This window comes from Rana temporaria, chromosome 3 (assembly GCF_905171775.1).
Source record: "Rana temporaria chromosome 3, aRanTem1.1, whole genome shotgun sequence".
Lineage (NCBI taxonomy): Eukaryota > Metazoa > Chordata > Amphibia > Anura > Ranidae > Rana > Rana temporaria.
Window position 1 is genome coordinate 462,488,416 of NC_053491.1, and position 27,965 is coordinate 462,516,380.

The 27,965-nt window shown below is 45.7% G+C and overlaps 1 protein-coding gene across 2 annotated transcripts in view; it reads left to right on the forward strand.

Annotated features, from left to right (window-relative positions):
- The first annotated feature begins 790 nt into the window (after positions 1 to 790).
- The window catches only part of LOC120933537, a 31,139-nt gene continuing 3,964 nt past the window's right edge, over positions 791 to 27,965 (forward strand). The window contains exons 1-4 of one of the 2 annotated variants that reach the window (XM_040346794.1): positions 791 to 894; positions 8,019 to 8,432; positions 21,624 to 21,962; positions 26,236 to 26,610. In XM_040346794.1, coding sequence (XP_040202728.1) covers positions 855 to 894; positions 8,019 to 8,432; positions 21,624 to 21,962; positions 26,236 to 26,610 — 1,168 coding nt within the window. In that variant the 5' untranslated portion in view covers positions 791 to 854. The remainder of the gene's footprint in view (positions 895 to 8,018; positions 8,433 to 21,623; positions 21,963 to 26,235; positions 26,611 to 27,965) is intronic. The other variant, XM_040346795.1, reaches the window with a different exon arrangement.

Consider the following 27,965-nt stretch of genomic DNA (forward strand, 5'->3'; position numbering starts at 1 on the left):
GGCTTATGCCTGTCATATCCTAGGCTGCAGTCCGCATAGCGATGTTCCTGAATCAGGGGCATTCGCTACGCGGGAGCAAAACAGCTATTGCGCCGCGCAACCTATGGTTGCGCGGACGCAATAGCTTCTTGAATCTGGGCCAGTGAGTATATCCCAAAACCAAAAATTTTCCTGGAAAATTAGGGGGTCGTCTTATACGCTGGAAAATACGGTAAATATATGTAGAAGAATACGTATCGGCCTAAACTGAGGGGAAAAAAACATTTTTTTTATATATTTTTTGGGGGATATTTATTAAAGCAAAAAGTAAAAAACATTGCATTATTTTTAAATTGTCGCTCTATTAATGTTTATAGCGCAAAAAATAAAAACCGCAGAGGTGATCAAATGCCACCAAAAGAAAGCTCTATTTGTGGGGAAAAAAGGACGCCAATTTTGTTTGGGAGCCACGTCGCACGACCGCGCAATTGTCAATTAAAGCGACGCAGTGCCGAATCGCAAAAAGGGGCCAGGTGCCTAACCTGCATAATGGTCCGGGGCTGAAGTGGTTAAATAAAAGACAGTTTTTTTGGCATGATCAGTCATATTCTCAATATTAATATTAATGCAAACTTTTGAGCACAACTGTATATGACCCTTGGGTAACATCGCTATTTGTAATTGTCTTGTGCAAATAGAATCTATTCAAATCTTGCAAGACTGCCTTCCTTTTCCATCCCATTTCCTGACAAAAGTTATGACACAAGGAGGTGTTTAGCAATCTGAATATGAGAATACGTGTTACGGCTCAGGAGGTTGCACAAAGCTTTTCAGAAACGTTCTCTCCTCTGCTCTTCTCTCACCGCTCCATCGATATGTCCTATCCTCTGACTCTAATCATGCTGCTTCTATGGGGTATGTACTTCATACAAATGTGTGTTATTCCTATTATGCCTGAAAATGTACCTAACCTAATAAAACAAAGTGATATTGTAAGTCAGTAGTCCCCGCAGACATGGTGGCTGCATTTGTTTTCTTATTCTCTAATTAACCACTTAAGACCCGGACCATTATGCAGGTAAAGGACCTGACCAGTTTTTGCGATTCGGCACTGCGTCGCTTTAACTGACAATTGCGCGGTCGTGCGATGTGGCTCCCAAACAAAATTGACGTCCTTTTTTTCCCACAAATAGAGCTTTCTTTTGGTGGTATTTGATCACCTCTGCGGTTTTTATTTTTTGCGCTATAAACAAAAATAGAGCGACAATTTTGAAAAAAATATCAATATTTTTTACTTTTTGCTATAATAAATACCCCCAAAAAAGATCTAAAATTTTTTTTTTTTCTCAGTTTAGGCCGACACGTATTTTTCTACCTATTTTTGTTAAAAAAAAAATCGCTTTATCGATTGGTTTGCGCAAAATTTATAGCGTTTACAAAATAGGGGATATTTTTATTTCATTTTTATTAATAATTGTTTTTTAACTACTAATGGCGGCGATCAGAGATTTTTTTCATGACCGCGACATTGTGGCGGACACTTCTAACAATTTTGACACATTTTTGGGACCATTGTCATTTTCACAGCAAAATGTGCTATAAAATTGCACTGTTTACTGTGAAAATGACAATTGCTGTTTGGGAGTTAACCTCTAAGGGGCGCTGTAGGGGTTAAATGTGACCTCATATGTGTTTCTAACTATAGGGGGGCAGGGCTGGACTTGTGACATCATTTATTGTGTTTCCCTATATCAGGGAACAGATGATCAATGACAGCGCCACTGTGAAGAACGGGGAAGCTGTGTTTACACACACCCTTCCCCGTTCTTCAGCTCCGGAGGACCGATTGTGGGACACCGGCGGCGATCGGGTCCACGGGTCCCGCGGGCGCGGTCACGGACCTTCAGACCGTGGCTGGGCTTAAAGGGCCACATACAGGTACGTTATTGTGCCCAGCCGTGCCATTCTGCCGACGTATATCGGCGTGAAGGGGTCCTTAAGTGGTTAAGAAAATGTTCAGAAAGTAAAGAAAATACCGGTTGATCCTTGTGTGTTCTTGCAACTTCCTGTGAACTGAAAGGGTATCTTAACCACTTTCTTACCGGGCACTTTTACCCCCTTCCTGCCCAGGCCAATTTTTAGCTTTCAGCGCTGTTGCACTTTGAATGACAGGTCATGTGCGGTCATACTACACTGTACCCAAATTACATTTTTTTGAGACAGATAGAGATTTATTTTGGTGGTATTTAATCACCACTGACTTTTAATTTTTTTTGCTAAACTAATGAAAAAAGACCATAAAGTTTGAAAAACATATTTTTTCTTAGTTTCTCTTATAAAATTTGGTAAATAAGTAATTTTCTGCTTCACTGATGTGCACTGATGAGGAGGTACTGATGGGCACCGGTAGGGGGCAATAATAGGCACTGAAAGGTGTACTGATGGGCAATGATGACGCTGCACTGATGAGGCTGCATTGATATGTGGCACTGATGGGCACTGATAGGCGGTACTGATGGGCACTGATAGGCGGCATGGATGGGCACTGATGAGGAGGCACTGATGAGACTGCACTGATAGGCGGTAATGATCGGCACTGATAGGTGGCAATGATAGGCACTGATAAGTGGCACTGTCAGGCTCTGATAGGCAGCACTGATGGCGGTACTAATGGGCACTGATATGCTGCACTGATGGGGCTGCCCTAATTACCAGTGTAAGTATCCCCTGTCACATGAAAGGAAGGTTATCGGCTTTCCTTTCCTCAGACACTGACACCGTTAAGGAAAAGAAATGCAGATAACCAGCATTTGTTTACATGTGATCGTCTGTAATTGGACACAGCCGATCAGATGGTAAAGAGCCTAGGTCATTGGCTCCTTACCCTGATCAATGACCAGGGGGTGCGCACAAGCGCCGCATTGCATAGGACCTCATATGACGTCCAGTCAGGATAGGAAAGCCACCGCCCTGCTGTCATTCTGCTATTGGCCGGGTGTTTAACAATGTTGTCAGCCATTATAACTACAGTGGGAACAGAAAGTATTCAGACCCCCTTACATGTTTCACTCTTTGTTATATTGCAGCCATTTGCTAAAATCTTTTAAGTTAATTTTCCTCCTCATTAATGTACACACAGCACCCCATGTTGACAGAAAACACAGAATTGTTGAAATTTTTGCAGATTTATTAAAAAATATCACTAAGTATTCAGACCCTTTGCTCAGTATTTAGTAGAAGCCTCTTTTGATCTAATACAGCCATGGAAAAGATGCAACACCTTTTTCACACCTGGATTTGGGGATCCTCTGCCATTCCTCCTTGCAGATCCTCTCCAGTTCTGTCAGGTTGGATGGTAATTGTTGGTGGACGGACATTTTTAGGTCTCTCCAGAGATACTCAATTGAGTTTATCCATATGAGCCATAATTGGCCAAAGCCACCCTGGCTTTGGCCAATTATCGCTCTCCGTTTTTTGCAAGCTGTGATTGGCCAAGCATGCGGGTCATAGTGCATGCTTGGCCAATCATCAGCCAGCAATGCACTGCGATGCCGCAGTGAATTATAGGCCGTGACACGCCACTCGAATTTGGTGCGAACGGCCCAGTAAAGGTTCTATTTAGACGAATGGTCGAACACGAAGCTCATCCCTAACCACTAGAAAGGCCACCTTCTGAGATAGCATCAAGAGAGGAATTTCTCTGGTGTTCTCAAAGGGAGGTTCCTGAAGAACCGAGAGCACCAGATTAAAATCCCATGGAGGAAGCAGTGGTCTAATTGGGGGAATCACATGCCGAACCCCCTGTAAAAACGTACCCACCAGTGAAATGGTCGCCAAGGGTCATCGAAAGAAAACAGCCAAAGCTGAAATCTGTCCCTAATGGTGCTTAAGGCACGTTTGTGATCCACTCCACGCTGTAAAAACAGCAGGACCCTGGAAACCAAATACATCCGTGGACGCCACTCCATCTCTTCGCACATAGAGATGTAGGCATTCCAAGTGCAATGGTAGATCTTCTGGGAAGATGACTTCCGTGCCCTCAGCATGGTTGAAATTACTGAATCCGACAGACCTCGGTCCCTTAGTACCTGGCTTTTAATAGCCATGCCGTTAAAGCCAGCAACTGTAAAGCAGGATGAAGTATGGGACCTTGAGATAGAAGGCCCCCTGCATTGGCAGCCGCCATGGTGCATCCACCACCAGGCGCACGAGGTCGGCGTACCAGGGATGACGGGGCCAATCTGGAGCGATTAGAATCACCGGGATCCCCTCGGTCTCCACTCTGCGGAGCAGACGAGGAAGCAACTTCAGTGGGGGAAAGGCATAAATTAGCCGATACTGACCCTACGGGGCCACCAACGCGTCTGACGTGTCTGCCCAGGGATCTCTAGACCTGGCCACGAACCTCGACACCTTGCGATTGAGTCGAGAAGCCAGGAGATCCACATCCGGCATGCCCAACCTCTGACAAAGAAATTGAAACACCTCCAGATGTAACGCCCATTCCCCTTGGTCCAGCATCTGGCGACTTAGAAAGTCCGCCTGCCAGTTTTCTATTCCCGGAATGTAAATGGCCGATACAGCCGCAACGCTCCTTTCTGCCCACCGCAGGATGTGAGCAACCTCCAATGCCGCAGCCAAGCTCTTTGTTCCCTCCTGATGGTTGACATAAGCCACCGCCGCGGCGTTATCCGACTGGATCCTAATTGGACGCCCTTTTAGTCTCTGCGACCACGAGGAGAGACACAGCCTGATCGCTCGATGGTCTAATACCTTGATCGGCAGGCGGGATTCTTCCGGTGTCCAGCGACCCTAGGCCGACTGGACCCCCCCAGACCCCCCCCCCAACCTGTGAGGCTGGCGTCCGTCGTGATCACAGTTCAATCAAACCCTTACAAAGGCATTGAGAGCCTTGAGGTCCAAGACTGGACGGACTCTGTCCTTCTTTGAGACCAAAAACAGATTTGAATAGAATCCCTGAAACCTTTCCTGCCGTGGCACAGGTAAAATTACCCCGCACCTCAGCAAGTCTTGTACTGCCCCCATTAAGGCAGTCCGATGAGTCGAAAGGAGAGGAAGATTCGATGGAAAGAATCTGTTTGGTGGACAGGAAAGAAACTCGATCTTGTACCCCGGAGTGACCACCTCGCAGACCCACTGGTCGGAGAGCAGGGAGGTCCACCGAGATGCAAACCCGCGAAGCCGTCCCCCCACCCATGAGTCGGGTGGGGCAAGACTTCATGCGGTAGCAGGCTTGTTTGCCGGCTTGTTCGGCTTGCGCACCCAGGGACGCTTCTGTCCCCCAGCTGAACCTTTGTCACCTTGGGAGGAACTGCCCGCGGGCCTTGATTGACATAAAAAACGTTTCTGCGTGAGAAAGGAAGGCCCAAATTACGGCGCGATTCCTTTCCCTTAGTGGACTGAGGGAGAAATGTGCTCTTACCTCCAGTGACATCCTTAATGTCGTCCAGGGAGGTACCAAAAAGCCTCTCACCTTTGAAGGGCAAATCTGCCAGAGCTTTCTTGTCTTGGAAGCTTGGTCAGCGGACCAGCATTTCAGCCAAATCAGGCGGTGCAATACCACCACAGATACAGAGGCTCTTGAGATCAAGGGGGCCGCATCCAGAGTGGTATTACAGACATACACAAGGCCCTGCACCAACTCGTCGGCCAGCCTTACGCACTCTGGAGGAAGCTGATGCTCCTCCACTGTCTGGTGCAATATCTTTGCCCATTCAGTGAGTGTCTGAGACACCAAGGTTGCAGCCAAGATAGGGCGCAACGCTGACCCAGCATGGTGAACATGGAACGGCTTACCGCTTCGGACCTTCTATCAGTAGGGTCCTTAAACACAGGGGGCCCCTCTACCGGGAGAGTGGTTAACCAAGCGACTGGGGTGTCAACGACCGGAGGAGAGATTTCTTCAAAAGCTCTCTTCAAAAGGATAACGGGCCGCCATGCGCTGAGGGACCACAAAGGACTTCTGCGGCCGTTCCCATTCCTTATCTATGAACTTATCAAAGAAGGACACATAAGGAAAAACTTAAACAGAGCACTTCGATTTGTGCGACCCAAAAGAGACTGACCCCTCCGTGGATGTCTCAGCTGTATCCTCCAGCTTGGGAGTCCCTAACAGCATTGATAAGTGCACTCACAAGTGGCCTATCTTGCGCTGACCCGGACGGGGAGTCCTCATCACCGGGAAGGTCCGGATCCTCTGACATGCCAGAACCATGTTCCTGTGCCGCAGCCAGGCCTGAATCTGTGTCAGAACATTCCCCGTTAGATGGCGGGGGAGGGGGCGCTTTCTACCCCCCTTACGCCCGCACGCCGCTTCCACCCTGTGAACAAATAAATCCAGGACTTCCGACATAGTATCCATTGTAACCGCAGGTGCAGGGGCACCGGTTGTTGCCTTTGGAATGTTTGGGGAAGAAAGGCCAGAAACTGACTCCATATTGCCCACTGACAGCCCTTAGGGACTAAGTCAAGATACCATAACCAAATAAAGTCCACCCTCCTTGCTGCACTGACCAGGGGGGTTACCCAGGGAACTCACCACCCAGCAAGAGACCGTTCAGCGCCGCTGCCCGCTTTCCAAGCGTGTGTCTGAGGAAATCTGTGAGGTGAATTGTGCTGCGTGTCATTTAGGAAGCCAGCCAGCGCTAGAGGCCAAAGCCCACTCCAAAATGGCCGCCAGACGCCTCAGAGAAAAGGGCGCGGACCACAAGAAAATGGCTGCCCACAATGCAGACCTGCGTCACAGCACGGCCGCAGCAAAATGGCCGCCAATGGAAAAATGTAATAGTAAAAGCAGGCATAAGAAAAATGGCTTTGGCGCTACCAAAATGGGCATCCAAACACCGCGATATGGGTGAGAAGGTCGCAGCTGAGACCACCAAAGTGACAGACCACCGCCCACAGAGAGCGAGCCCCGACACCCAACAGTCTCGGGGCCGGGACCGGGAGTCCCCCCACAGGTATACCCTGGTCTCAGTGAGCCCCGCAAGGGTAGGAGGAAAAAGGGTGACAGAGAGCAGGGAAAGGGATGACAGGAGAACCCCTTAATCCTAGGAATGCCCAGCTGTTCTATGCTGCCGAGGCAGGAGGAACCGTACTTATCCGTCCTTGCGAGGACCTGCTGGTGCGTCCCTGACAGGCCTACAACCGAGTAGTATGGAGTAGCAGTCGGCCTGGTTCACTGTGACTGAGACAACAGCAGCCCAGTCATATGTGGACCCTGGAGCATATGCTCACCGGCCACCCCTGGAGCCATGGGGTCCATCGTGGCCGACCCAGCGCGTAGCTAAGGTCTGCTCACGCTCGATGGCCGGACTGGGGGGACTACAAGGATCTATAATATCCAGCCTGTCACCCAGCTGGCAGTTGATAAAGATTTTCAAAAATAAAATAATAAAAAAATAAAAATGTCTTCAGGACCCTGGGCCCAAAGGGAGCTGGGTCCTACTCCTCTACTAGGCAGAATAAAACTGGGCGGGGCTGTTCAACTCTGTTAAAGTAACATGTATTTAAATATCTAACATGTTCTGCCTAGTCCTCTCCTATTAGACTGAACATAACCCATATGTCAAGACTTGAGAAGGCTGTGTCCGTCCATGGAGGAAAAGAGAAATTACCTGTTTGCAAAATATAAAACGGTTTTGTATTTATTTATTTTTTATTCGGTCCTTTTTTTTTTTAAATTAACAAAAAATAAAAACTGCAGAGGTGATCAAATACCACCAAAAGAAAGCTCTATTTGTGGGGGAAAAAAAAGTTAAAATTGTTATTTGGGTACAGTGTTGTATGGCTGCGCAATTGTCATTCAAAGTGACAGCGCTGAAATCTGAAAATTGGTCTGGGCAGAAGGGGGGTTTAAGTGCCCAGTAAGCAAGTGGTTAAGGTTGTAGTTGGTTTTAAATGACGCCTGATTTTTCTGTAACATAAACAAAAACATAAATAAATAATTAAAATACACATACAGTAAATCCGTAATTTTCTATTTCATCATGTTTTTTTTTCACAACGCAATGATATAGTTGCAATTGTTACAGGCGAGCCATCTGGGACTTTAGTACACTATTGTGTAGACCAGCCAAGAGAAACAGAGTCCTTTGTGGGGGAGAATCTCACCCTGCCCTGCAAATTCGTGTATCCAGAAAAAAAGGAAACGGTGTCAGATGTGAATATTATATGGAAAGCCTATGATTTCCAATACTGTCGATTCACAACAAAAAACGAAATCTACAACCCTTTGACCAAAATCTCCTTCTCCAAGTATCAAGGGAGATTGCTGCTACGGGGCGACCCATTGGCTGGAAATGTGTCACTAATACTGAACAACGTGACGCTCAATGACACCAACAGGTATTGTTGTCGTGTGATTATCTCATTTAAAGGCAAAGAGAAAAAGCAGTTTCAAAGTGTTGATGGGACCATCCTCACCGTAAGAGGTAAATCGAATCAATAATAGTCTTATAATATGCGGGAAATGGGTGATTTTGTATGGACAGCTGGGATTGGGTGGAGCACCACCAGCCTTGGTCTATAAACTTCCATCCTTTATGTGAAGATTGTCGCTGGGTGTCCAATACGTCCTTCAGCCTGGTTACTATGCCTGGGACGGGACTAGCAGAAGGAGATTTACTAAAACTGGAGCACTCAGAATCTGGTGCGGCTGTGCATGGTAGCCAATCAGCTTCTGACTTCAGCTTGTTCAATTAAGCTTTGGCAATAAAACCTGGAAGCTGATTGGTTTCTTTTTTGTTTTTCAAATTCTTTATTTTTTATGAAAGACTAAAGTATCCATCAAAACATAATACCCCAAAAAGAAAGGGGAGGTGCCATGTCGCACCCAATAGAAAGACAATCCAAGTTGACATGGAAATATAATATACGGCGAGATTATAGAAATACAAAGTAATTTAACATCACTAATCCCCATAGAAGTTTCTCACACCAGAAGATAACCATGTACCGTATTTATCGGGGTATTGCGCGCTCCGGCGTATAGTGCGCACCCCTAAAGTGGACCCGACATTTCTGTAAAAAATGATTTTTGTACTTACAGTTTTGGTGTCTTGCGCGGCGTCCATCGGCGGCCTCGTCGGGTCCGGCGTCCGTCTGAGGCTTCGGGTGTCCTCTTCGTCGGGTCCGGCGTCCTTCTGTGGTGTCCTCACCGCTCGATCCCCGCTTCCCCGCGCCGAGTTTGAATACTGCGCCGAGCGCAGTACACTTGTGTATAGTCGGGTAGGCTTGGCTACTCACACGGTATATTATGCCTGAGTTTGCACAGTCGGATACATAAGATTTTTAGAGTGAAGGAAACTAAGGTACAGAGACACAGGGTCACTCAAGGGGGGTTAAAACAGAAAGAGATAAAAAAAGGGAAGGGAAGGGGGGGGGGGGGGGTCCAGGGTGATGTGATGCGTGGGTGCAACAACAAGAACAGGAGGATCTCAATTTTCAGAGCAGCTCTCCAGGAGGGACTTTCCTTCGTCCGAATATACAAACATATTCCAGTATGCCCAGGTTTTCATGAATATCGTTTAGACCAGTGTTTCTCAACCCCAGTTCTCAAGGCGCCCCAACAGGTCATGTTTTCAGTCTTTCCATTATTTTGCACAGGTGATTTGATCAGTTACACTGCCTTAGTAATTAAAGGAGTTCTCCAAGCTAAAACTTTTAACCCCCGCTGTGCCCGGGCTGTAAAACTATACAAAATAAACTTTCACTTACCTGCCTACGATCCCCCATTGTTCCGATATCGCCGTCCCGTTCTCCGGTCCCGGTCTGTTCCACTTCCTGCGGGTCGGTGACTCACAGTGCGCTTAGCCTATCAGCGGCCGCAGCAATGTCCCGTCGCGGCCGCTGATAGGCTGAGCGCACTGTGAGTCACCGACCCGCAGGAAGTGGAACAGACCGGGACCGGAGAACGGGACTGCGATATCGGAACAACGGGGGATCGTAGTCAGGTAAGTGAAAGTTTATTTTGTATAGTTTTACAGCCCGGGCACAGCGGGGGTTAAAAGTTTTAGCTTGGAGAACTCCTTTAACACAGCCGTTTCATCTGAAAGGAAATCCTGAAAACATGACCTGTTGGGGCGCCTTGAGGACTGGAGTTGAGAAACACTGCCAAAAAATGTTTTCGCTTTCATTTCATTCGTTTTTCGGGTCATTCATTATGATCGCAAATCTGTAAATCCGAAAATCCAAAAATAAGAAAGAAAATTCGAAAGAATAACTAACTAACTAATAATAACTAATTATTAAATTATAGGTATTGGAATTTCCTTTCAAATTTGGCTGCTAGTGAACGTAACGAATATGAATTTATTCAAAGTTACAAATTATCCAAAATAACGAAATGCCAAATATAAACAGATGGAACGGAATAAATTAATAATAAATAGTAATAATAATAATTACAATTTTAAAAAAGTTTTTATTATTATTATTATTAATAATTTGTTACGTTCCATTCGTTTAGATACGGCATTCGATATTTCGGATAATTCGCAACTTCGGATAAATTCGTATTCATTACATTCACTAACAGCCAAATTTGAAAGGAAATTCCAATACCTATAATTTAATAGTTAGTAATAGTTAAGTTATTATTAGTTAGTGATTTCAGATTTTCAAATTTATGAATTTTCAAATTTACGAATTTTTGAATATTTGAATTTACAAATATTTGGAAACATTTGTTAGATGGGTTTTCGTTCATTCAGATATTTCCCAATGAACAAATTTGGCAAAATTTGTTAAAAAAAACAAATTCAGAATGAAACGAATTGCACGTGTCTAATATCGTTCTCTTCTATTTTGCTGTAAGAACCAGGTCTTCCATGGTATTGATACTGCTGAGCTTATTAAGCCACATAGCAATGGAAGGAGGGTTGGGGTCTTTCCAGCACAGAGTAACACAAGCTTTGGTGGCATTAATCAAGTGATGAAGTCACAAAGAACTGATTTCTTATATGTATGTATTTGTGAGCAGTGGAGCAGGAAGAAGGCAGGATCCATTGGAACTGGAAAGTCTGTAAATTGTTGGGATATCCTCTTCACCTCTGATCAACACTGGTGAACAGCGCCACCATCAGGGGGGTACAGGCAGTACACCTGTAAGGGGCCCGGATGGCAACCCTCCTTTTTTTTATAAAAAAAAAAAAAAGAAAATTTAAATGTTTTTTTTTTTTTTTCATTAAAGGGCCCAGAGGTCTCCAGGGCCCCGGATGGCAATCCCCCTTTTTTTATATATACAGGCATACCCCACTTTTAAGTACACAACGGGACCAGAGCATTGATGTAAAACGAAAATGTACTTAAAGTGAAGCAATGCCTTTTTTCACTTCTAGGCTGTAGTGGGGGTGCCAGGGGCTTTAGTGGGGGCATCAGGGGAACACTCACATGTAAATAAGCTCATCTGATGCAAGGGGGGCCGCTCCAATCCATCTCCCGGACATCAAGCTGTGCAGAAAGGACAGTGCTATTGAGAGGCAGGATGGCATTCTGTGGCTGACAGGGAAGCCTGAGGGGATGTGATGTCACCGGAGGTGGGGAGGCAGCCAGGATACAGAAAGAGCACACTGGAACTGGGCAGGCTAAGTGCTCAGAACTTCAGTTCCGTCTAATGCAGGTGCACGGCGCGGAATATTTGCACTTGTGAGACACTTTACGTACAGTCGCGGGCATGTCCGTACTCGCGAGTGTACGTAAAGTGAGTGTCCGTAAAGCGGGGTATGCCTGTATTTCTGTTTTCTTTTTATTAAAGGGCCCAGAGGTCCCCAGGGGCTCGGAGGTCGCCAGGGCCCTGGATTGCTACCCCCTTTCTAATTCTTTTATATAAATATATATATATATATTTTTTGTAAAGGGCCCAGAGGTCCCCAGGGCAACCCCCCCCCTCAATTCGTGGCATCCCCGCTTCTCAATTCGCGGCAGCCCCCCTGCTTCTCAATTTGAGGCGGCAGAACCCCTCCCTTCAGGGTCTCTGCTCCAGGGGGCCCATGCCTGAAGCTGTGTAAGGGGCCCCATAATTCCTGATGGCGGCCCTGCTGGTGAAGTTTCGGACAGGACCAGAAGATGTGAAGGAAAATGTTCCCCTCTCTCCTCCAGCAACAATCTGAGGTCTCTGGAAAGGAAAGTATCTACATAGAGCCGACTGGGTAAGGTACCAGCGCGTCAGTCATTTGTAGTTGGATTCCTGCGCGCACATACAGATGGATGACTTCAAAGAAAGGTGAATGATATTTTGACACTGGACATCCATGAAATTCTTATTGAGATTCCTTTTCCAGCTGATTGGTTTCTATGAAGAGCTGCAATAGATTTGGCATACTCTAGTTTTAGTAAATAATCCCATCAGAGATAAATCCAGAGAAGTAAAAGTACTGCAAATCCACCCATTTTTCTAGAAAATTGTACCTTTACAACTCCTTTAAACAATAGACAAAAAAAAAGCTGTTTAGTTTGGATCGAGTCATTAATCAATCGACCTTGACCTTTGGCGTGCTCCTGTGTTCTAAGCTAAAGTGGGTGCGGTTAAATTGTGCTAAATATGGGGCGTGGCAGGTTTAGAAATACATAACATAGAGAGCAGGGTTCAGGGGTGTGTAATGCACAGAGTGCAGAGGTTTGGAGTGTGCAATGCAAAGAGTTCCAGGTTTAGGCATACACAACACAGACAGTAGGGGCCAAGATTACAAAATGAAAAGAATGTAGGGGAATCAGAGGTGTATAACGTATTGTGTCGTGATTTGAAAAGTGCAAAATTACCCCCTATAAGCAATACTTCCCCCCGCCTTACTCTTTATGCAAATATCTCCACCCCCTAAGAAAACATTCAGGAATAATTTGCATGCTCCTCCCAGAAAATATCCCCCTCTGAGCACAAATCCTCCCCCTATCCCTTATAGCACAAATCCTCTTCACCCTTAAATCCCACCAGCACAAATCCCCCCCCCATTACCCTCAGTACAGATTCTCTTTCATCAATCCTCCACCCAGCACAAATCCTCTTGCACCCCCCCAAATCGCCCTTCCAGCACAAATCCCCTTCTCACAAACCCTTTTCTCGCCAATCCCCTCTCCAAGCACAATTCCTCTTCCACTTCACCCAAATTCATTCCTCCCAGCACAAATCCTCCCAATCCCTCCTACCAGGACAATTCCCCCCACCCCCTTAGCACAAGTCCTCTTCCCTCATTTCCCTCTCCCAGCAAAAATTATTTTTTACCCAATTCTCCTCCAAGTACATAAATGCCCCCCCCCCCCCTCAAATATGAGCTCCCAGAACAAATACTCCCCTCCTTCCCAATGCCACCTCAATTACCCTCCAAGCTCAAATCTTGCCCCCCTTATAGCACAAATCCCCCCCTAAAAGCACACATCATCTTCCCATACCAGCACAAATCCTCTTATCACCCTCTCAGCACAAATCCTCTTCCCCCTCCCAGCACAAATCATTTTCTCCTCAAATCCCCTCTTGCAGTACAAATACTCTCCCCCTTCCCCAAGCCTCCCTCCTATCACCCACCCACAATTACCCTCCCAGAAAAAAGATTTCTCCCCTTCTAGCACAAATCTACCCTCTCTACAAGTCCCTTTCTCTTCACTGCAAATCCACCTCCCCAGCCCCATTTCTCCTTTTACCCTTCAAATTCCCCCTGTCACAAATGCTCTTTCCCCCTAAATCCCCCCCAACACAATTCCCCCTCCCCAAACCTCTCCTAATACAAGTTCTCTTCCCCTCCAAATCCCCCACTCCAAATCATTCCTCCCAGCACAATCATCCTTTTCCCAACACAAATCCTCTGAACCCCAGCCCAAATCATTGTTACCATCCCTCCCCAGCCAGGCCATTGTGTACCACAGTAAAATTTAGCCTCTGTGAAGCATACAAACTTCGTATACAACGTGCCTCGATAGCGGGAGGTGCTCTTCCTCCCAGGATCCCCCTTATGGTGTGCCTGAAAAAACTTCAGATCTAAGGAGGAGCCTAGAGGAAGTTCCCTTGACTCTTATTACTGCTGTGACGGTCAATGGGGTGGGATGCTGTCTGCTGCAGCTGCGCAGTGCTGGCCGAATGCAATTTTGGGGACCCAAGAAACTTCACAGGAAATGCAAGGAACATACCATGAGTGCCCAACACCAATGGTGCCCTTGTTCTGTGCTGAGGTAAGTTAGTGAATCCAAGTGCCAGAACCTGCTTCAGCATTGGGCTCCAGGACACAGCCTCGGACAGTGGGATAATTAGATTTAGTTTAAGTGAGCCATACAAAAAACTTACCAAAAGTACTAGACAGTGCAGCCAACAGGGGCACACTACAGGAAGAAGGTAAAAAAAAGTTGGCTGGAATATGCTCTAGACTCGAGAACGAGATGGGTAAATTGAAGTGGCTCCTGGTCTGGACATATATTTACAGTTAGAGTCGGTTCACACTAGGGCGACACGACTTCCAGCACGACTTTCAGAAGCAACTCCAACACGACTTGAGCATGAACCACAGGGCGATCTGGGGAGATTTACAACACGACTTGAAGTCGTCTCCAGGACAGGAGACTTTCCAGTGGCCAATAAAACAACGATCAGCTCTGGGAGAGGGAGGGAGGGGTTTGCCTGAGAAATGTATGTTATCTTCCTGGAAAGTAGCTTCAGTTAAGACAGTGATCCGACTTCTGAGGCGACTTCCATTAAAATCAATGGGTACAAATCGCCTACAAGTCGGATTGAAGTAGTACAGGAACCTTTTCTGAAGTCGGATCGCCTTGAGTCGTGTGTATTAACACCGCTCCCATTCACTTCCATTGTTTTTCTCTACAGCACGACTTGGGACGACTTGAGGCGACATGAAGTCGGATCGCAAGTCGCCCCAGTGTGAACCGGCTCTTATGCTCATAAGTTTACACACCCTGGCAGAATTTATAATTTCTTGGCGATTTTTCAGAGAATATGAATGATAACACAAAATAATTTCTTTCACTCATGGTCAGTGTTTGGCTGAAGCCATTTATTACCAATCAACTGTGTTTACTCTTTTTAAATCATAATGACAACAGAAACTACCCAAATGACCCTGATCAAAAATTGACATACCCCAGTTCTTAATACCGTGTATTGCCCCCTTTAACCTCAATGACAACTTGAAGTCTTTTGTGGTATTTGTGGATGACGCTCTTTATCTTCTCAAATGGTAAAAACCATTCCTCTTGGCAAAAAGCCTCCAGTTCCTGTAAATTCTTGGGCTGTCTTCCATGAACAGCACAATTGAGATCTCCCCAGAAGGGCTCAATGATATTGAGGTCAGGAGACTGAGATGGCCACTCCAGAACCTTCACTTTATTCTGCTGTAGCCAATGACAGGTGGACTTGGCCTTGTGTTTTGGATCATTGTCATATTGGAATGTCCAAGTACGTCCCATGCGCAGCTTCCTGGCTGATGAATACAAATGTTCCTCCAGTATTTTTTTGATACATACTGCATTCATCTTGGCAACAATTTTGACCAAATTTCCTGTGCCTTTGTAGCTCACACATCCCGAAAACATCAGCGATCCACCTCCGTGTTTCACAGTAGGAATGGTGGACCTTTCATCAAAGGCCTTGTTTTATTTTTTTAAAGGTACATTTTTATTTATTTTTCAGAGCACAACATACAGTAGACAACAAACACATATATGGAGCGAACATCGCCCATTCGATTACATTACAGAGATCTGGTATCATAGGCCTTGTTGACTCCTCTCCAAATGTAGTGTTTATGGTTGTGGCCAAAAAGCTAAATTTTGGTCTCATCACTCCAAATGACTTTGTGCCAGAAGGTTTGCGGCTTGTCTCTTTGCTGTTTGGCGTATTGTAAGCGGGATACTTTGTGACATTTGCATAGTAATGGCTTTCTTCTGGCGACTCGACCATGCAGCCCATCTTTCTTCAAGTGCCTCCTTATTGTGCATCTTGAAACAGACTCACCACATGTTTCAGAGAGTCCTGTATTTCACTTGAAGTTATTTGTGGGTTTTTCTTTGCATCCCAAACAATTTTCCTGGCAGTTGTGGCTGAAATTTTAGTTGGTCTACCTGACCGTGTTTTTTTTTCAACAGAACCCCTTATTTCTTGGTTAGAGTTTAAAGCAGGGCTCCACCCTGTAGTGGAACTTCCGCTCATCGGAACCCTCCCCCCCACCGGTGTCACATTTGACACCTTTCAGGGGGGTGCAGATACCTGTCAAAGACAGGTATTTGCACCCACTTCCCGGGAGTCCTCTCTGCAGGGAGTCTGCGGGTAGTGCGTCACTTCCCGCCTCTGCCCGTTGTGTTCTGGGAAACACTCGGCTCCCAGAACACAATGGGGATCAGTCAGGACGGCGCTGCATGACTCGTGCATGCACCGTAGGGAATCAGGCAGTGAAGCCGGAGCGCTTCACTTCCTGATTCCCTCACCGAGGATGGCGGTGGTGGCTGCAGAGTGACGAGCGATCGCTCGTCTTCTGCTGCCAACGTCGCTGGACTCCAGGACAGGTAAGTGCCAATATTAAAAGTCAGCAGCTGCAGTATTTGTAGCTGCTGGCTTTTAATATTTTTTTTTCCAGTGGAGATCCGCTTTAAACACGCCGATTGCCATTCTCAACTCCTTGAATATATTTTTATATCCCTTTCCTGTTTTATACAGTTCAACTACCTTTTCCCGCAGATCCTTTGATAATTCTTTTGCTTTCCCCATGACTCAGAATCCAGAAACTTCAGTGCAGCACTGGATGAAAGATGTAAGGGTCTGTCAAGAGTCCAGAAACTCATCGACCTTTGTTACACACACACTAATCACAAGCAAACACACAAGTGAGCATGGTAACCTTTAAAGTGGTTGTAAACCCTTTACAACCACTTTAACCTACAGGTAAGCCTAGATTAAGGCTTACCTGTAGGTGCTTGAAATATCTCCTAAACCGTGTATTTACTAAAATCACGGGCGCCGATGTCTTCGGCGCATGCGCCATAGACAATGGCGCAGGCACACTTTAGCAACGGTGAGCGTGCTGTTCCTAATGGAGGCCGTGCTGTGACTGGCGGCTCCCGTGCGCATGCATACTAGCTCATTATGCCTTTGTCTTGCAGGTGGTGTTTTTTTTTTTTTAAACTGGGTTTACTTCCTGTAACGGTCACCACCGTTTACGATTTCCATTCCATCAACCACGACAGCTTATCCGACAATCTACAATCCAGCAGACAGGACCCATTTCATTTCCCAGTAAGACGAGACACAGCTCTGTTTCTGGTTTCAAAATGAATGAACAAATGCTTTAATGGTTAGCTCTCTTATATACAGTACAGACATTTTACAGTAATCAAAGGAACAAAGACACACTCCACCCACACATCACACAATGGGGCTTCAATCACATTCTTTTAGATAATGACATTCAGAGGAGTTAATTATCCCCCAGACGTCCGGACTCCGACAATAAGTGATTCATCTGCATAATACACATTCCTATGTCAGACGTTTTGGCACCGGTCTGACATAATTAACATGACCTAATTACTAATCAGTATCCAGACAGCCTGTCTCCGCATATAGCTTGACAAGTCACATTCCACATCTTGACATATCACAAAACAGTGTTATTAGCATACATAATGAAAGGTCTAAGGCCTCGTACACATGACCGAACATGTCTGCTAAAACTGGTCCGCGGACCAGTTTCCGCGGACATGTTCGGTCGTCTGTACGGCCGACCGGACAATTTTCCGGCGGATCGGACAGGTTTACAGCGGACAAATGTTTCTTAGCATGCTAAGAAACATGTCCGCTGGAAGCCTGTCCGTCGGACATGTTCGGTCGTCTGTACGACTCACCGGACATGTCCGCTCGGCCGAAAGCCCTCGCATGCGTCGAAGTGATTCGACGCATGCGTGGAAGCATTGACCGTCCAGGGTCGCCGCGTCATCGTCGCGGCGACGGCACGGCCACGTCACCGCGTTCGCTGTCCACGGGAAATTTGGTCTGATGGTGTGTACAGCCATCAGACCAAAATCCGCCAGCGGACATGTCTGATGAAAACGGTCTGCGGACCGTTTTCATCGGACATGTCCCGTCGTGTGTACGAGGCCTTAGAAGCCAGGCTGAATTAACACCTAAAAGCTAGACATCTGACCTTTACAGACTTCATTAGCATCTCAACAGCCTAGGTTAAGTATTGAAGGAGACATCCTATTGACCTGTTGTGGACAGCATTAACCAAACTGTAATATTCCAAGATATCCTGCAAAACATGAATTATCATTTCTCAGCCATCCTATGCCCAAAAGGGGCATAGGATGACCCTAGACCCAAGAGTCATTAGTGACGCTGGCACAGGAGTACCCCACATCGTTCAAAGGTCTCTGGGTGTCACAGGCCATTCCGTTACACTTCCTCTTTAACCACTTAAGACCCGGACCAATATGCAGCTAAAGGACCTTGCCCCTTTTTGCGATTCGGCACTGTGTCGCTTTAACTGACAATTGCGCGGTCGTGCGATGTGGCTCCCAAACAAAATTGGCTTCCTTTTTTTCCCACAAATAGTGCTTTCTTTTGGTGGTATTTGATCACCTCTGCGGTTTTTATTTTTTGCGCTATAAACAAAAATAAAGCGACATTTTTGAAAAAAATGCAATATGTTTTAATATTTGCTATAATAAATATCCCCAAAAAATATATGACATTTTTTTTTCTCAGTTTAGGCCGATACGTATTCTTCTACCTATTTTTGGTAAAAAAAAATCGCAATAAGCGCTTAACGATTAGTTTGCCCAAGGTTTATAGAGTTTACAAAATAGGGGATAGTTTTATGGCATTTTTATTAATAATTAATTTTTTACTACTAATGGCAGCGATCAGCTATTTTTTTCATGACTGCGACATTATGGTGGACACATCGGACAATTTTGACACATTTTTGGGACCATTGTCATTTTCACAGCAAAAAGTGCTATAAAAATGCATTGATTACTCTGAAAATGACAATTGCAGTTTATGAATTAACCACTAGGGGGCGCTGTAGGGGTTATGTGTGACCTCATATGTGTTTCTAACTGTAGGGGGGCGGGGCTGGACTTGTGATGTCATTGATCGTCTTTCCCTATAGCAGGGAACAGACCATGTGTGTGCGCAACCTATTGCATTAGAGTGTGCACCCCAGGGCACAAACACACATGCGTGTATATCAGCAGAGCCGTGGAATGTGTCAGTAGAGCAGAGATTGGTGCCAGAAGGGCAGTGGACGGTGTCAGAGGTTTTTAATTTTTATTATTTTTTACAATTTAATTTTACTATTTATTTTTTACATTTAATTTTTGTTATTCTATTATTTTTTACAATTTTAGTTTTGTAATATTTTTTTACAATTTTTTATTATTTTTTTTTAATTATTTTTGAGGAGCCCCATTGGGAGGCTTTGGTGAAATGTCAAGGGTCTAAACAGACCCCCCGATGTCTCACAAACAAACATAGTTTACTATGCTTCAGTTAGGAATGAACACAGGAGCGAACAGTGCAGATCACTCACTGTGTTCATCCCGAAAAGGAAGGAGTAAATTAAATATTTACCAGCCCCTTCCCCCAGCACTCCATCCAGAAGCATCCCCCCGCAGCAGCTGGCAGGACAGGTGAGGTGGAAAGCTGGCAGCACTGCAGGGAGGAGACAGGGGGCACCTGGAATCAGGGGGAATCAGCAATGCATGGGGTGATAAAGGTGTGCCCAGGCACCCCGGCACACCCTGTGCGCACGCCTATGGAACAGACGATCAGTGACACTGCCACGGAGAAGAACGGGAAAGTTGTGTTTACACTCACCTCTCCCCATTCTTCAGCTCCTGTGACCGATCGTGGGACACCGGCGGCGATCGAGTCCCGCGGTCACGGAGCTTCGAACCGGGTCGTGGGCACGCGCTACCCACGGCTGGGCACTTTAAGGGGACGTACCCTTACGTGATTGTGCCCAGCCGTGCCATTCTGCCGACGTATATCGGCGTTAGGTGGTCCTTAAGTGGTTAATAGCCATTCAAACCCCTTTGTGTCAACTTGCGTGCATGTTAGGCCAAAATGTAAACTTTTGATCAGGGTCATTTGGGTAGTTTCTGTTGTGATTATGATTTAAAAAGAGTAAACACAGTTGATTGGTAATAAATTGCTTCAGCCAAACACTGACCATGAGTGTAAGAAAAGTTTTTGTGTTATCATTCACATTCTCTGAAAAATAGGCAAGAAATCATAAATTCTGCCAGGGTATGTAAACTTATGAGCACAACTGTATTACCTAGATTCAGAGACGCCGCCGCAACTCTAAGGCGGCGTAGCGTAACGTATTTACGCTACGCCGCCTTAAGTCAGAGAGGCAAGTACTGTATTCACAAAGTACTTGCCTCCTAACTTACGGCGGCGTAGCGTAAATGCGGCCGGCGTAAGCGCGCCTAATTCAAATGAGGATGGGGGGCGTGTTTTATGTTAATTACTCGTGACCCGACGTAATTGAAGTTTTTTTACGAACGGCGCATGCGCCGTCCGTGTACATATCCCAGTGTGCATTGCTCCAAAGTACGCCGCAAGGACGTATTGGTTTCGACGTGAACGGAAATTACGTCCAGCCCCATTCATGGACGACTTACGCAAACGACGTAAACTTTTCAAATTTCGTCGCGGGAACGACGGCCATACTTAACATTGACTAGGCCAACTAGGGGCAGCTTTATCTTTACGCAGCGTATCTCTTACAGAAACGGCGTATCTTTACTGCGACGGACGCACGTACATTCGTGAATCGGCGTATCTAGTCATTTACATATTCTACGCCGGACTCAACGGAAGCGCCACCTAGTGGCCAGCCTAAACATTGCACCCTAAGATACGACGGCGCAGGCTGTCGTATCTTAGCTAGGTTTAAGTGTATCTCAGTTTGAGAATACACTTAGGCCCCGTACACACGATAGAATCCATCCGCAGATAAATCCCAGCAAATGGGTTTCAGCGGATAGATCCTATGGTGTGTACAATCCAGCGGATCTGTTTCCGCGGATATTTCTCCCCTGGGATGGATTCCAGCAGATAAATATTTGCTGACATGCTAAACAAATCTATCCGCTGGAATCCATCCCAACTGATGGATCCGCTGGTCTGTACAGACTCACCGGATCCATCCGTCCGAAGGGATCCCCCGCATGCATCGTAATGATTCGACGCATGCGTGGAATTCCTTATATGACAGCGTCACGCACGTCGCCGCATCATAATCACGGCGACGGCGTGACACGTCATCGCCAGAGGATTTCGGCGCGGATTTCAATGCGATGGTGAGTACACTCCATCGCATGGAAATCTGCACAAATCCTCGAGAGGATTTATCCGCAGAAACGGTCCGCTGGACCGTATCCGCGGATAAATCCTCCCGTGTGTATGGGGCCTAAAACTTAGGACAGCGCAGATTCCGAGTTAGGTCGGCGTATCTACTGATACGCCGGCCTAACTCTCTCTGAATCTAGCTATATATACTTATGTTGCTTTCAAATACCAACAATGATATTAAATTGACATCTAGCACAACTTTCTGCTTGCTATCGGTGGTAGATGGAGATTATACCATAAAAATGTTTTTCTTTTCTTGTCCTAGAGGAACATGAACTGAAGCTGGAGCAGCCATCTTTTATACCAGCGTTTGTCGGGGACACTGTGACTTTCTTGTGTCGATTCTCATCTAAGAAATACATAATTCCAACTTTAATTTCCTGCCGGCTGTGGGGAAACACTGGAGAGCGCCCAAAGTGTGATAGACTGGTCCATTCAGGAGATTGTTCGCATATCCAAAGAGGAAATATTTTATATGTCAAAATATCAAATCAAACTCTTCCCTTACACCAAGGCTGGTACTGTTGGGAGATCCAGGCCTCATCTGGGAAAAGTGACCCATTGACATTTAGAAAAGCTCTGGGAACAGAACTGCTGGTTGTAGGTATGTGTCTATCCCAAAATGTCACAATGTACAGTATAATTTCCTATCATCTGTGCCCAGTCTTGCCACACAGAGTTAATCCAGCTCTGAGCAATCCACTTTTTTTGTTCAGTGAAATAAAACGGACTTACAGAGAAAAACCTTAGTGCGTTCCGCCCCCTTGCTGTGAGTGACAGATTATTTACATATCTCATGCACTAGCCTGGGGACAGGCATTATTTTTTAATCCCCCCCCACTCCTTTTCTGAAGTCATGTGGTTACTTTTCTGGATTTTGACTGGATGTTAGTGATCATAGCAGAATTCAGTGCAAGGGGAGTGTAGTGGAGGGCGGGGAGTCTACTGACATCACGACTCCACCCACAGAGCTCCAGACAACAGACCCACCCACAGAATCTGACGTTTTTCAGGTCTCATAACAGACAGAGGGGAGACATTTGACAGGTAAGGATACATGCAGGAACAGAAATTGTATCTGGACAGCCGCACTCTGAACAAATTGTAGCCTTTATTAAAAGAAGGACAGCACTACAAGTCACAGTAAAATAAAATAAAACCCGACTTCTGACGCGTTTCGCACTGAAACTAGTGCTTAGTCAAATCGCGGGAGGCATCTATATCCTTATAGATCAGCACTATGGCAGCAGTTTAGAAAGGATGAGAGTGGCTTTACATTCACTTTCATTTAACCACTTAAGCCCTGGACCATTTTGCAGCTAAATGCCCAGGCCAGGTTTTGCGATTCGGCACTGTGTCGCTTTAACAGACAATTGCGCGGTCGTGCGACGTGGCTCCCAAACAAAATTGGCGTCCTTTTTTCCCCACAAATAGAGCTTTCTTTTGGTGGTATTTGATCACCTCTGCGGTTTTTATTTTTTGCGCTATAAACAAAAATAGAGTGACAATTTTGAAAAAAAATCAATATTTTTTACTTTTTGCTATAATAAATATCCCCCAAAAACATATATAAATTTTTTTTTTCCTCAGTTTAGGCCGATACGTATTCTTCTACATATTTTTGGTAAAAAAAAAATCGCAATAAGCGTTTATCGATTGGTTTGCGCAAAATTTATAATGTTTACAAAATAGGGGATAGTTTTATTGCATTTTTATAAAAAAAAAATGTTTTACTACTATTGGCGGCGATCAGCGATTTTTTTCGTGACTGCGACATTATGGCGGACACTTCGGACAATTTTGACACATTTTTGGGACCATTGTCATTTTCACAGCAAAAAATGCATTTAAATTGCATTGTTTATTGTGAAAATGACAGTTGCAGTTTGGGAGTTAACCACAGGGGGCGCTGTATGGGTTAGTGTTAACTTAGTGTGTGTTTACAACTGTAGGGGGGTGTGGCTGTAGGACTGACGTCATCGATCGAGTCTCACTTATAAAAGGGATCACTCGATCGATGCGCCGCCATAGTGAAGGACGGGGAAGCCGTGTTTACATACGGCTCTCCCCGTGCTTCAGCCTCGGGGAGCGATCGCGGCGGAGCAGCTATAAACGAATAGCCGCGCCGTCGTCCCGGATCGCTCCCCGAGGGAACCCGCCCGCCGCACGCAGCGGGGGGGTCCCGATCGGACCCCCCACCCGCTAGAAGGCAAGGACGTATATATACGTCCTTCTGCCTGTCCGTGCCATTCTGCGGACGTAAATAGTCGTGCGGCGGGCGTTAAGGGGTTAAACCCTTCCTAAGAGATACACTTACTGGCCACTTTATTAGGCACACCTTGCTAGTACCAGTTTGGACCCCCTCTTGCTTTCAGAGCTGACTTAAAGGGTTAGTAAAGGGTCTGTTTTTTTTTATTTTAAATAACGAACATGTTATACTTACCAAGAGGGGCATTGCCAAGAGAAAGATGAGAGACATGAGACCGAACAATGCAGAAGAGCTGAAGGCCGCTATTGAAGCATTCTCAGCAGTGCCACAGGCTGATCGCTTCCATGCCACGCCAATTATGACAAATTGCGGCTTGAACTATCTTGCTTTGCATGTAATGAGTCTCTCTCATATATTAGTTTCACCTTTTACGTTGCATTAGTGAAATAAATGAACGTTTGCACGATATTTAAATTTTTCGAGTTTCACCTGTATGTTCTGTGTTGATCAGTGTCAGAGCTTAACCACTTCCCGCCCGGCCTATGGCCGATTTACGTCCGGGAAGTGGTTATGAAATCCTGACAGGACGTTCTAGAACGTCCTGCAGGATTTCATGCCGCGCGCGCCCGTGGGGGCGCGCATCGCGGCGATCGGTGATGCGGGGTGTCAGTCTGACACCCTGCATCTCCGATCTCGGTAAAGAGCCTCCGGCGGAGACTCTTTACCACGTGATCAGCCGTGTCCAACCACGGCTGATCACGATGTAAACAGGAAGAGCCGCCGATGGCTCTTCCTCACTCGCGTCTGACAGACGCGAGTAGAGGATAGCCGATCGGCGGCTCTCCTGACAGGGGGGGTTAGCGCTGATTGTTTATCAGCGCAGCCCCCCCTCGGATCGCCACACTGGACCACCAGGGTGCCCACCCTGGAGCACCAGGGTGGGCAAAAAAAAAAAAAAGCTAAAAAAATTAAAAAAGTCTAAAAAATAAATAAAAAATAAAACATAAAGAAAAAAGATGCCAGTCAGTGCCCACAAATGGGCACTGACTGGCAACAATCAGTGCTGCCACCCCAGTGTCCATCAGCGCCACCCCAGTGTCCATCAGCGCCACCCCAGTGTCCATCAGCGCCACCCCAGTGTCCATCAGTGCCACCCCACAGTGCCCATCCATGCCCAGTGCCCACCTAGCAGTGCCCATCTGTGCCACCCATGAGTGCCCATCTGTGCCGCCCATGAGTGCCCATCTGTGCCGCCTATGAGTGCCCAGTGCCGCCCATGAGTGCCCATCAGTGCCGCCTATGTGTGCCCATCAGTGCTGCCTATGTGTGCCCATCAGTGCCGCCTATGTGTGCCCATCAGTGCCGCCTATGTGTGCCCATCAGTGCCGCCTATGTGTGCCCATCAGTGTCGCATACCAGCGCCGCCAATCAGTGCCACCTCATCTGTGCCCGTCAGTACTACCTCATCGATGTCCATCAGTGCCATCTCATCGGTGCCCATTAGTGCCGCCATATCAGTGCCCGTAATTGAAAGAGAAAACTTATTTACAAAAAAATTAACAGAAAAAAATAAAAACGTAATTTTTTTTCCAAATTTTCAGCCTTTTTTTAGTTGTTGCGCAAAAAAAAAAAAATCGCAGAGGTGATCAAATACCACCAAAAGAAAGCTCTATTTGTGGGGAAAAAAGGACGCCAATTTTGTTTGGGTACAGTGTAGCATGACCGCGCAATTGCCATTCAAAGTGCGACAGTGCTGAAAGCTGAAAATTGGCTTGGGCGGGAAGCTGCGTAAGTACCTGGTATGGAAGTGGTTAAGCAAACCTTGCCATAGTGTTTAGGCCTCTCACTTGGCCAATAAGGTCTGAGCACTGCACTCTGGGAAAGTGGGAAGGAGGTCACAGGTTCATCCATACTTCCAAGTCTAATGCCGCGTACACACGGTCGTTTTTCGGCATGAAAAAAAAATTTCGTTTTTCAGCATGTCCAAAAAACAAAGTTTTTCCAACTTCATCGTTAAAAACGATGTTGCCCACACACCATCATTTTTGAAAAATTATGAACAAAGCGTGGTGACGGCACTCTGAAGGGGAAGTTCTATTCGCCTTTGGGCTGCTTTTAGCTGATTCCTTGTTAGTAAAAGATGATTCACGCTTTTTTGTCTGTTTCAGCGTGATGAATGTGCTTACTCCATTATGAATGGTAGTTTTACCAGAACGAGCGCTCCCATCTCATAACTTGCTTCTGAGCATGCGCAGGTTTTTTACATCGTTTTAGCCCACACACGATCATTTTTTACAACCCGAAAAACGACATTTTAAAAAATGACGTAAAAAAATGCAGCATGTTAGATTTTTTTTTTTGTCGTTTTTCAGAAGCCGAAAAACTATGATTTTAAATGACGTTTTAAAAACTTAGTTTTTTTTCATGACGAAACACGATCGTGTGTACGCAGAATTAGGTATTTCCAAGGACTCAGACAGACAGGTGGTTGTGAAATGTCCCAAAGGTAATTATCAGTAGGAGTAGAGCGTTAAGAAGAGAGCTTGTCACTTTGTCCTGAATAGGTAAAATGACAGATTCTCTTTGAGGCTTAACTTCCATAATGGGCTGGCGTGTAGCTTTGATATATTTTTTACAATAAAGTTAATCTTATGTTGGTATTTTACAGAGAGAACAAATACATTCAAAATCATTCAGCCACAAGAAACCGTTTTTCAGAAGAGTGCCATCATCAACTGCAGTTTCACAATACCACAGTACAGTAACATCTTACGGACGGAGGTCTATTGGATGATCGGAGACCCAAGAGAGGACTACGTCTACCATCCAAACCCGGACTACATTCACCCGGATTACAAAGGCAAGACCAGTCTGGTGGATGGCTCAAATCTTTTCCTACAAGACTTCCATGGACTAAACAACACCATATTCTACTGCAGGGTGATGATACAACATTGCGAAACTATTAGGGGGACCATTACCAGAAGAGAGATTACAATGGAGGAAGGTCCTGGGACTTTTCTGAGAAGTGAGAATGTGAACGGTATGTATCCATGTGCTATATTTCCTTGTTAATCATTGACTGGAAACATACCAGTTATTTAGGAGTTCAATTCACTTGCTGCATGTTCAAGCTCATGCCGCATTCACACAATCGGAATTTCCAACAACAAATGTTCTATGTAAGCTTTTGGTTGGATATTCCGACCGTGTGTAGGCTCCATCGGACATCTGCTGTTGGAATTTTCGACAACAAATGTTTGAGAGCTGGTTCTCAAATTTTCCAACAACAAAAGTTCTTGTCGGAAATTCCGATTGTGTGTATCCAATTCCTACGCATGCTCGGAATCAATTAGACGCATGCTCGGAGTCATTGAACCTCCTTTTTCCCGGCTCGATGTAGTGTTGTACGTCATCGCGTTCTTGGCAATGGGAATTTCCGACAACATTTGTGTGACCGTGTGTATGCAAGACAAGTTTGAGCCAACATCCGTTGGAAAAAAATCCACGGTTTTGTTGTTGGAATGTCCGATCGTGTGTACGCGGCATCAGTGACTCCAAAACTTGTCCAAATGTCTTTGACCTCCAGCACCATACTACTAAGTAGGGATGAGCTTCGAGTTATTGCCGAACAGCGAACTATTTGGGGTGTTCGCGGCAAATTTGAAAAGCCGCAGAACACCCTGGAAAAGTCTATGGGAGAAATCTAAAGTGCTAATTTTAATGGCTTATATGCAAGTTATTGTCATAAAAAGTGTTTGGGGACCTGGGTCCTGTCCCAGGTTTTAGAAAACTGCAGTTTTTTCGGGAGCAGTGATTTTAATAATGCTTAAAGTGAAACAATAAAAGTGAAATAGTCCTTTTAATTTCATACCTAGGGGGTATGTAAAGTATGCCTGTAAAGTAGCGCTTGTTTCCCGTGCTTAGAACTGTCCCTGCACAAAGTGTCATTTCTAAAGGATAAAAAGTCATTTAAAATCACTGCTCCCGAAAAAACTGCAGTTTTTAAAACTTTTTTTTGCATTGATACATGACCCGGGTCCACAAACCCTCTTTAGGACAATAACTTGCATATTAGCCTTTAAAATTAGCACTTTAGATTTCAAACGTTCGAGTCCCATAGACTTCAACTGGGTTCTAAAGTTCACACGAACTTGTTCGTAGGTTCTGGTGCAAACTGAACGGGGGGGTGTTCGGCTCATCCCTACTACTTAGCATGGATATAATACTTTCCTACTAGAGAAGATGACGACATTACCTCTTTCTGAGGGTTTTTATAGGCCAGTTCTTGACCAACCAACCAAAATCAATCTTTGTAAAAACAAACTTCTATACCTTTTGCCTCCAGCACTACCGGGCTTCCCATTCCACCTCTGATTAGACCAGGGATCCTCAAAC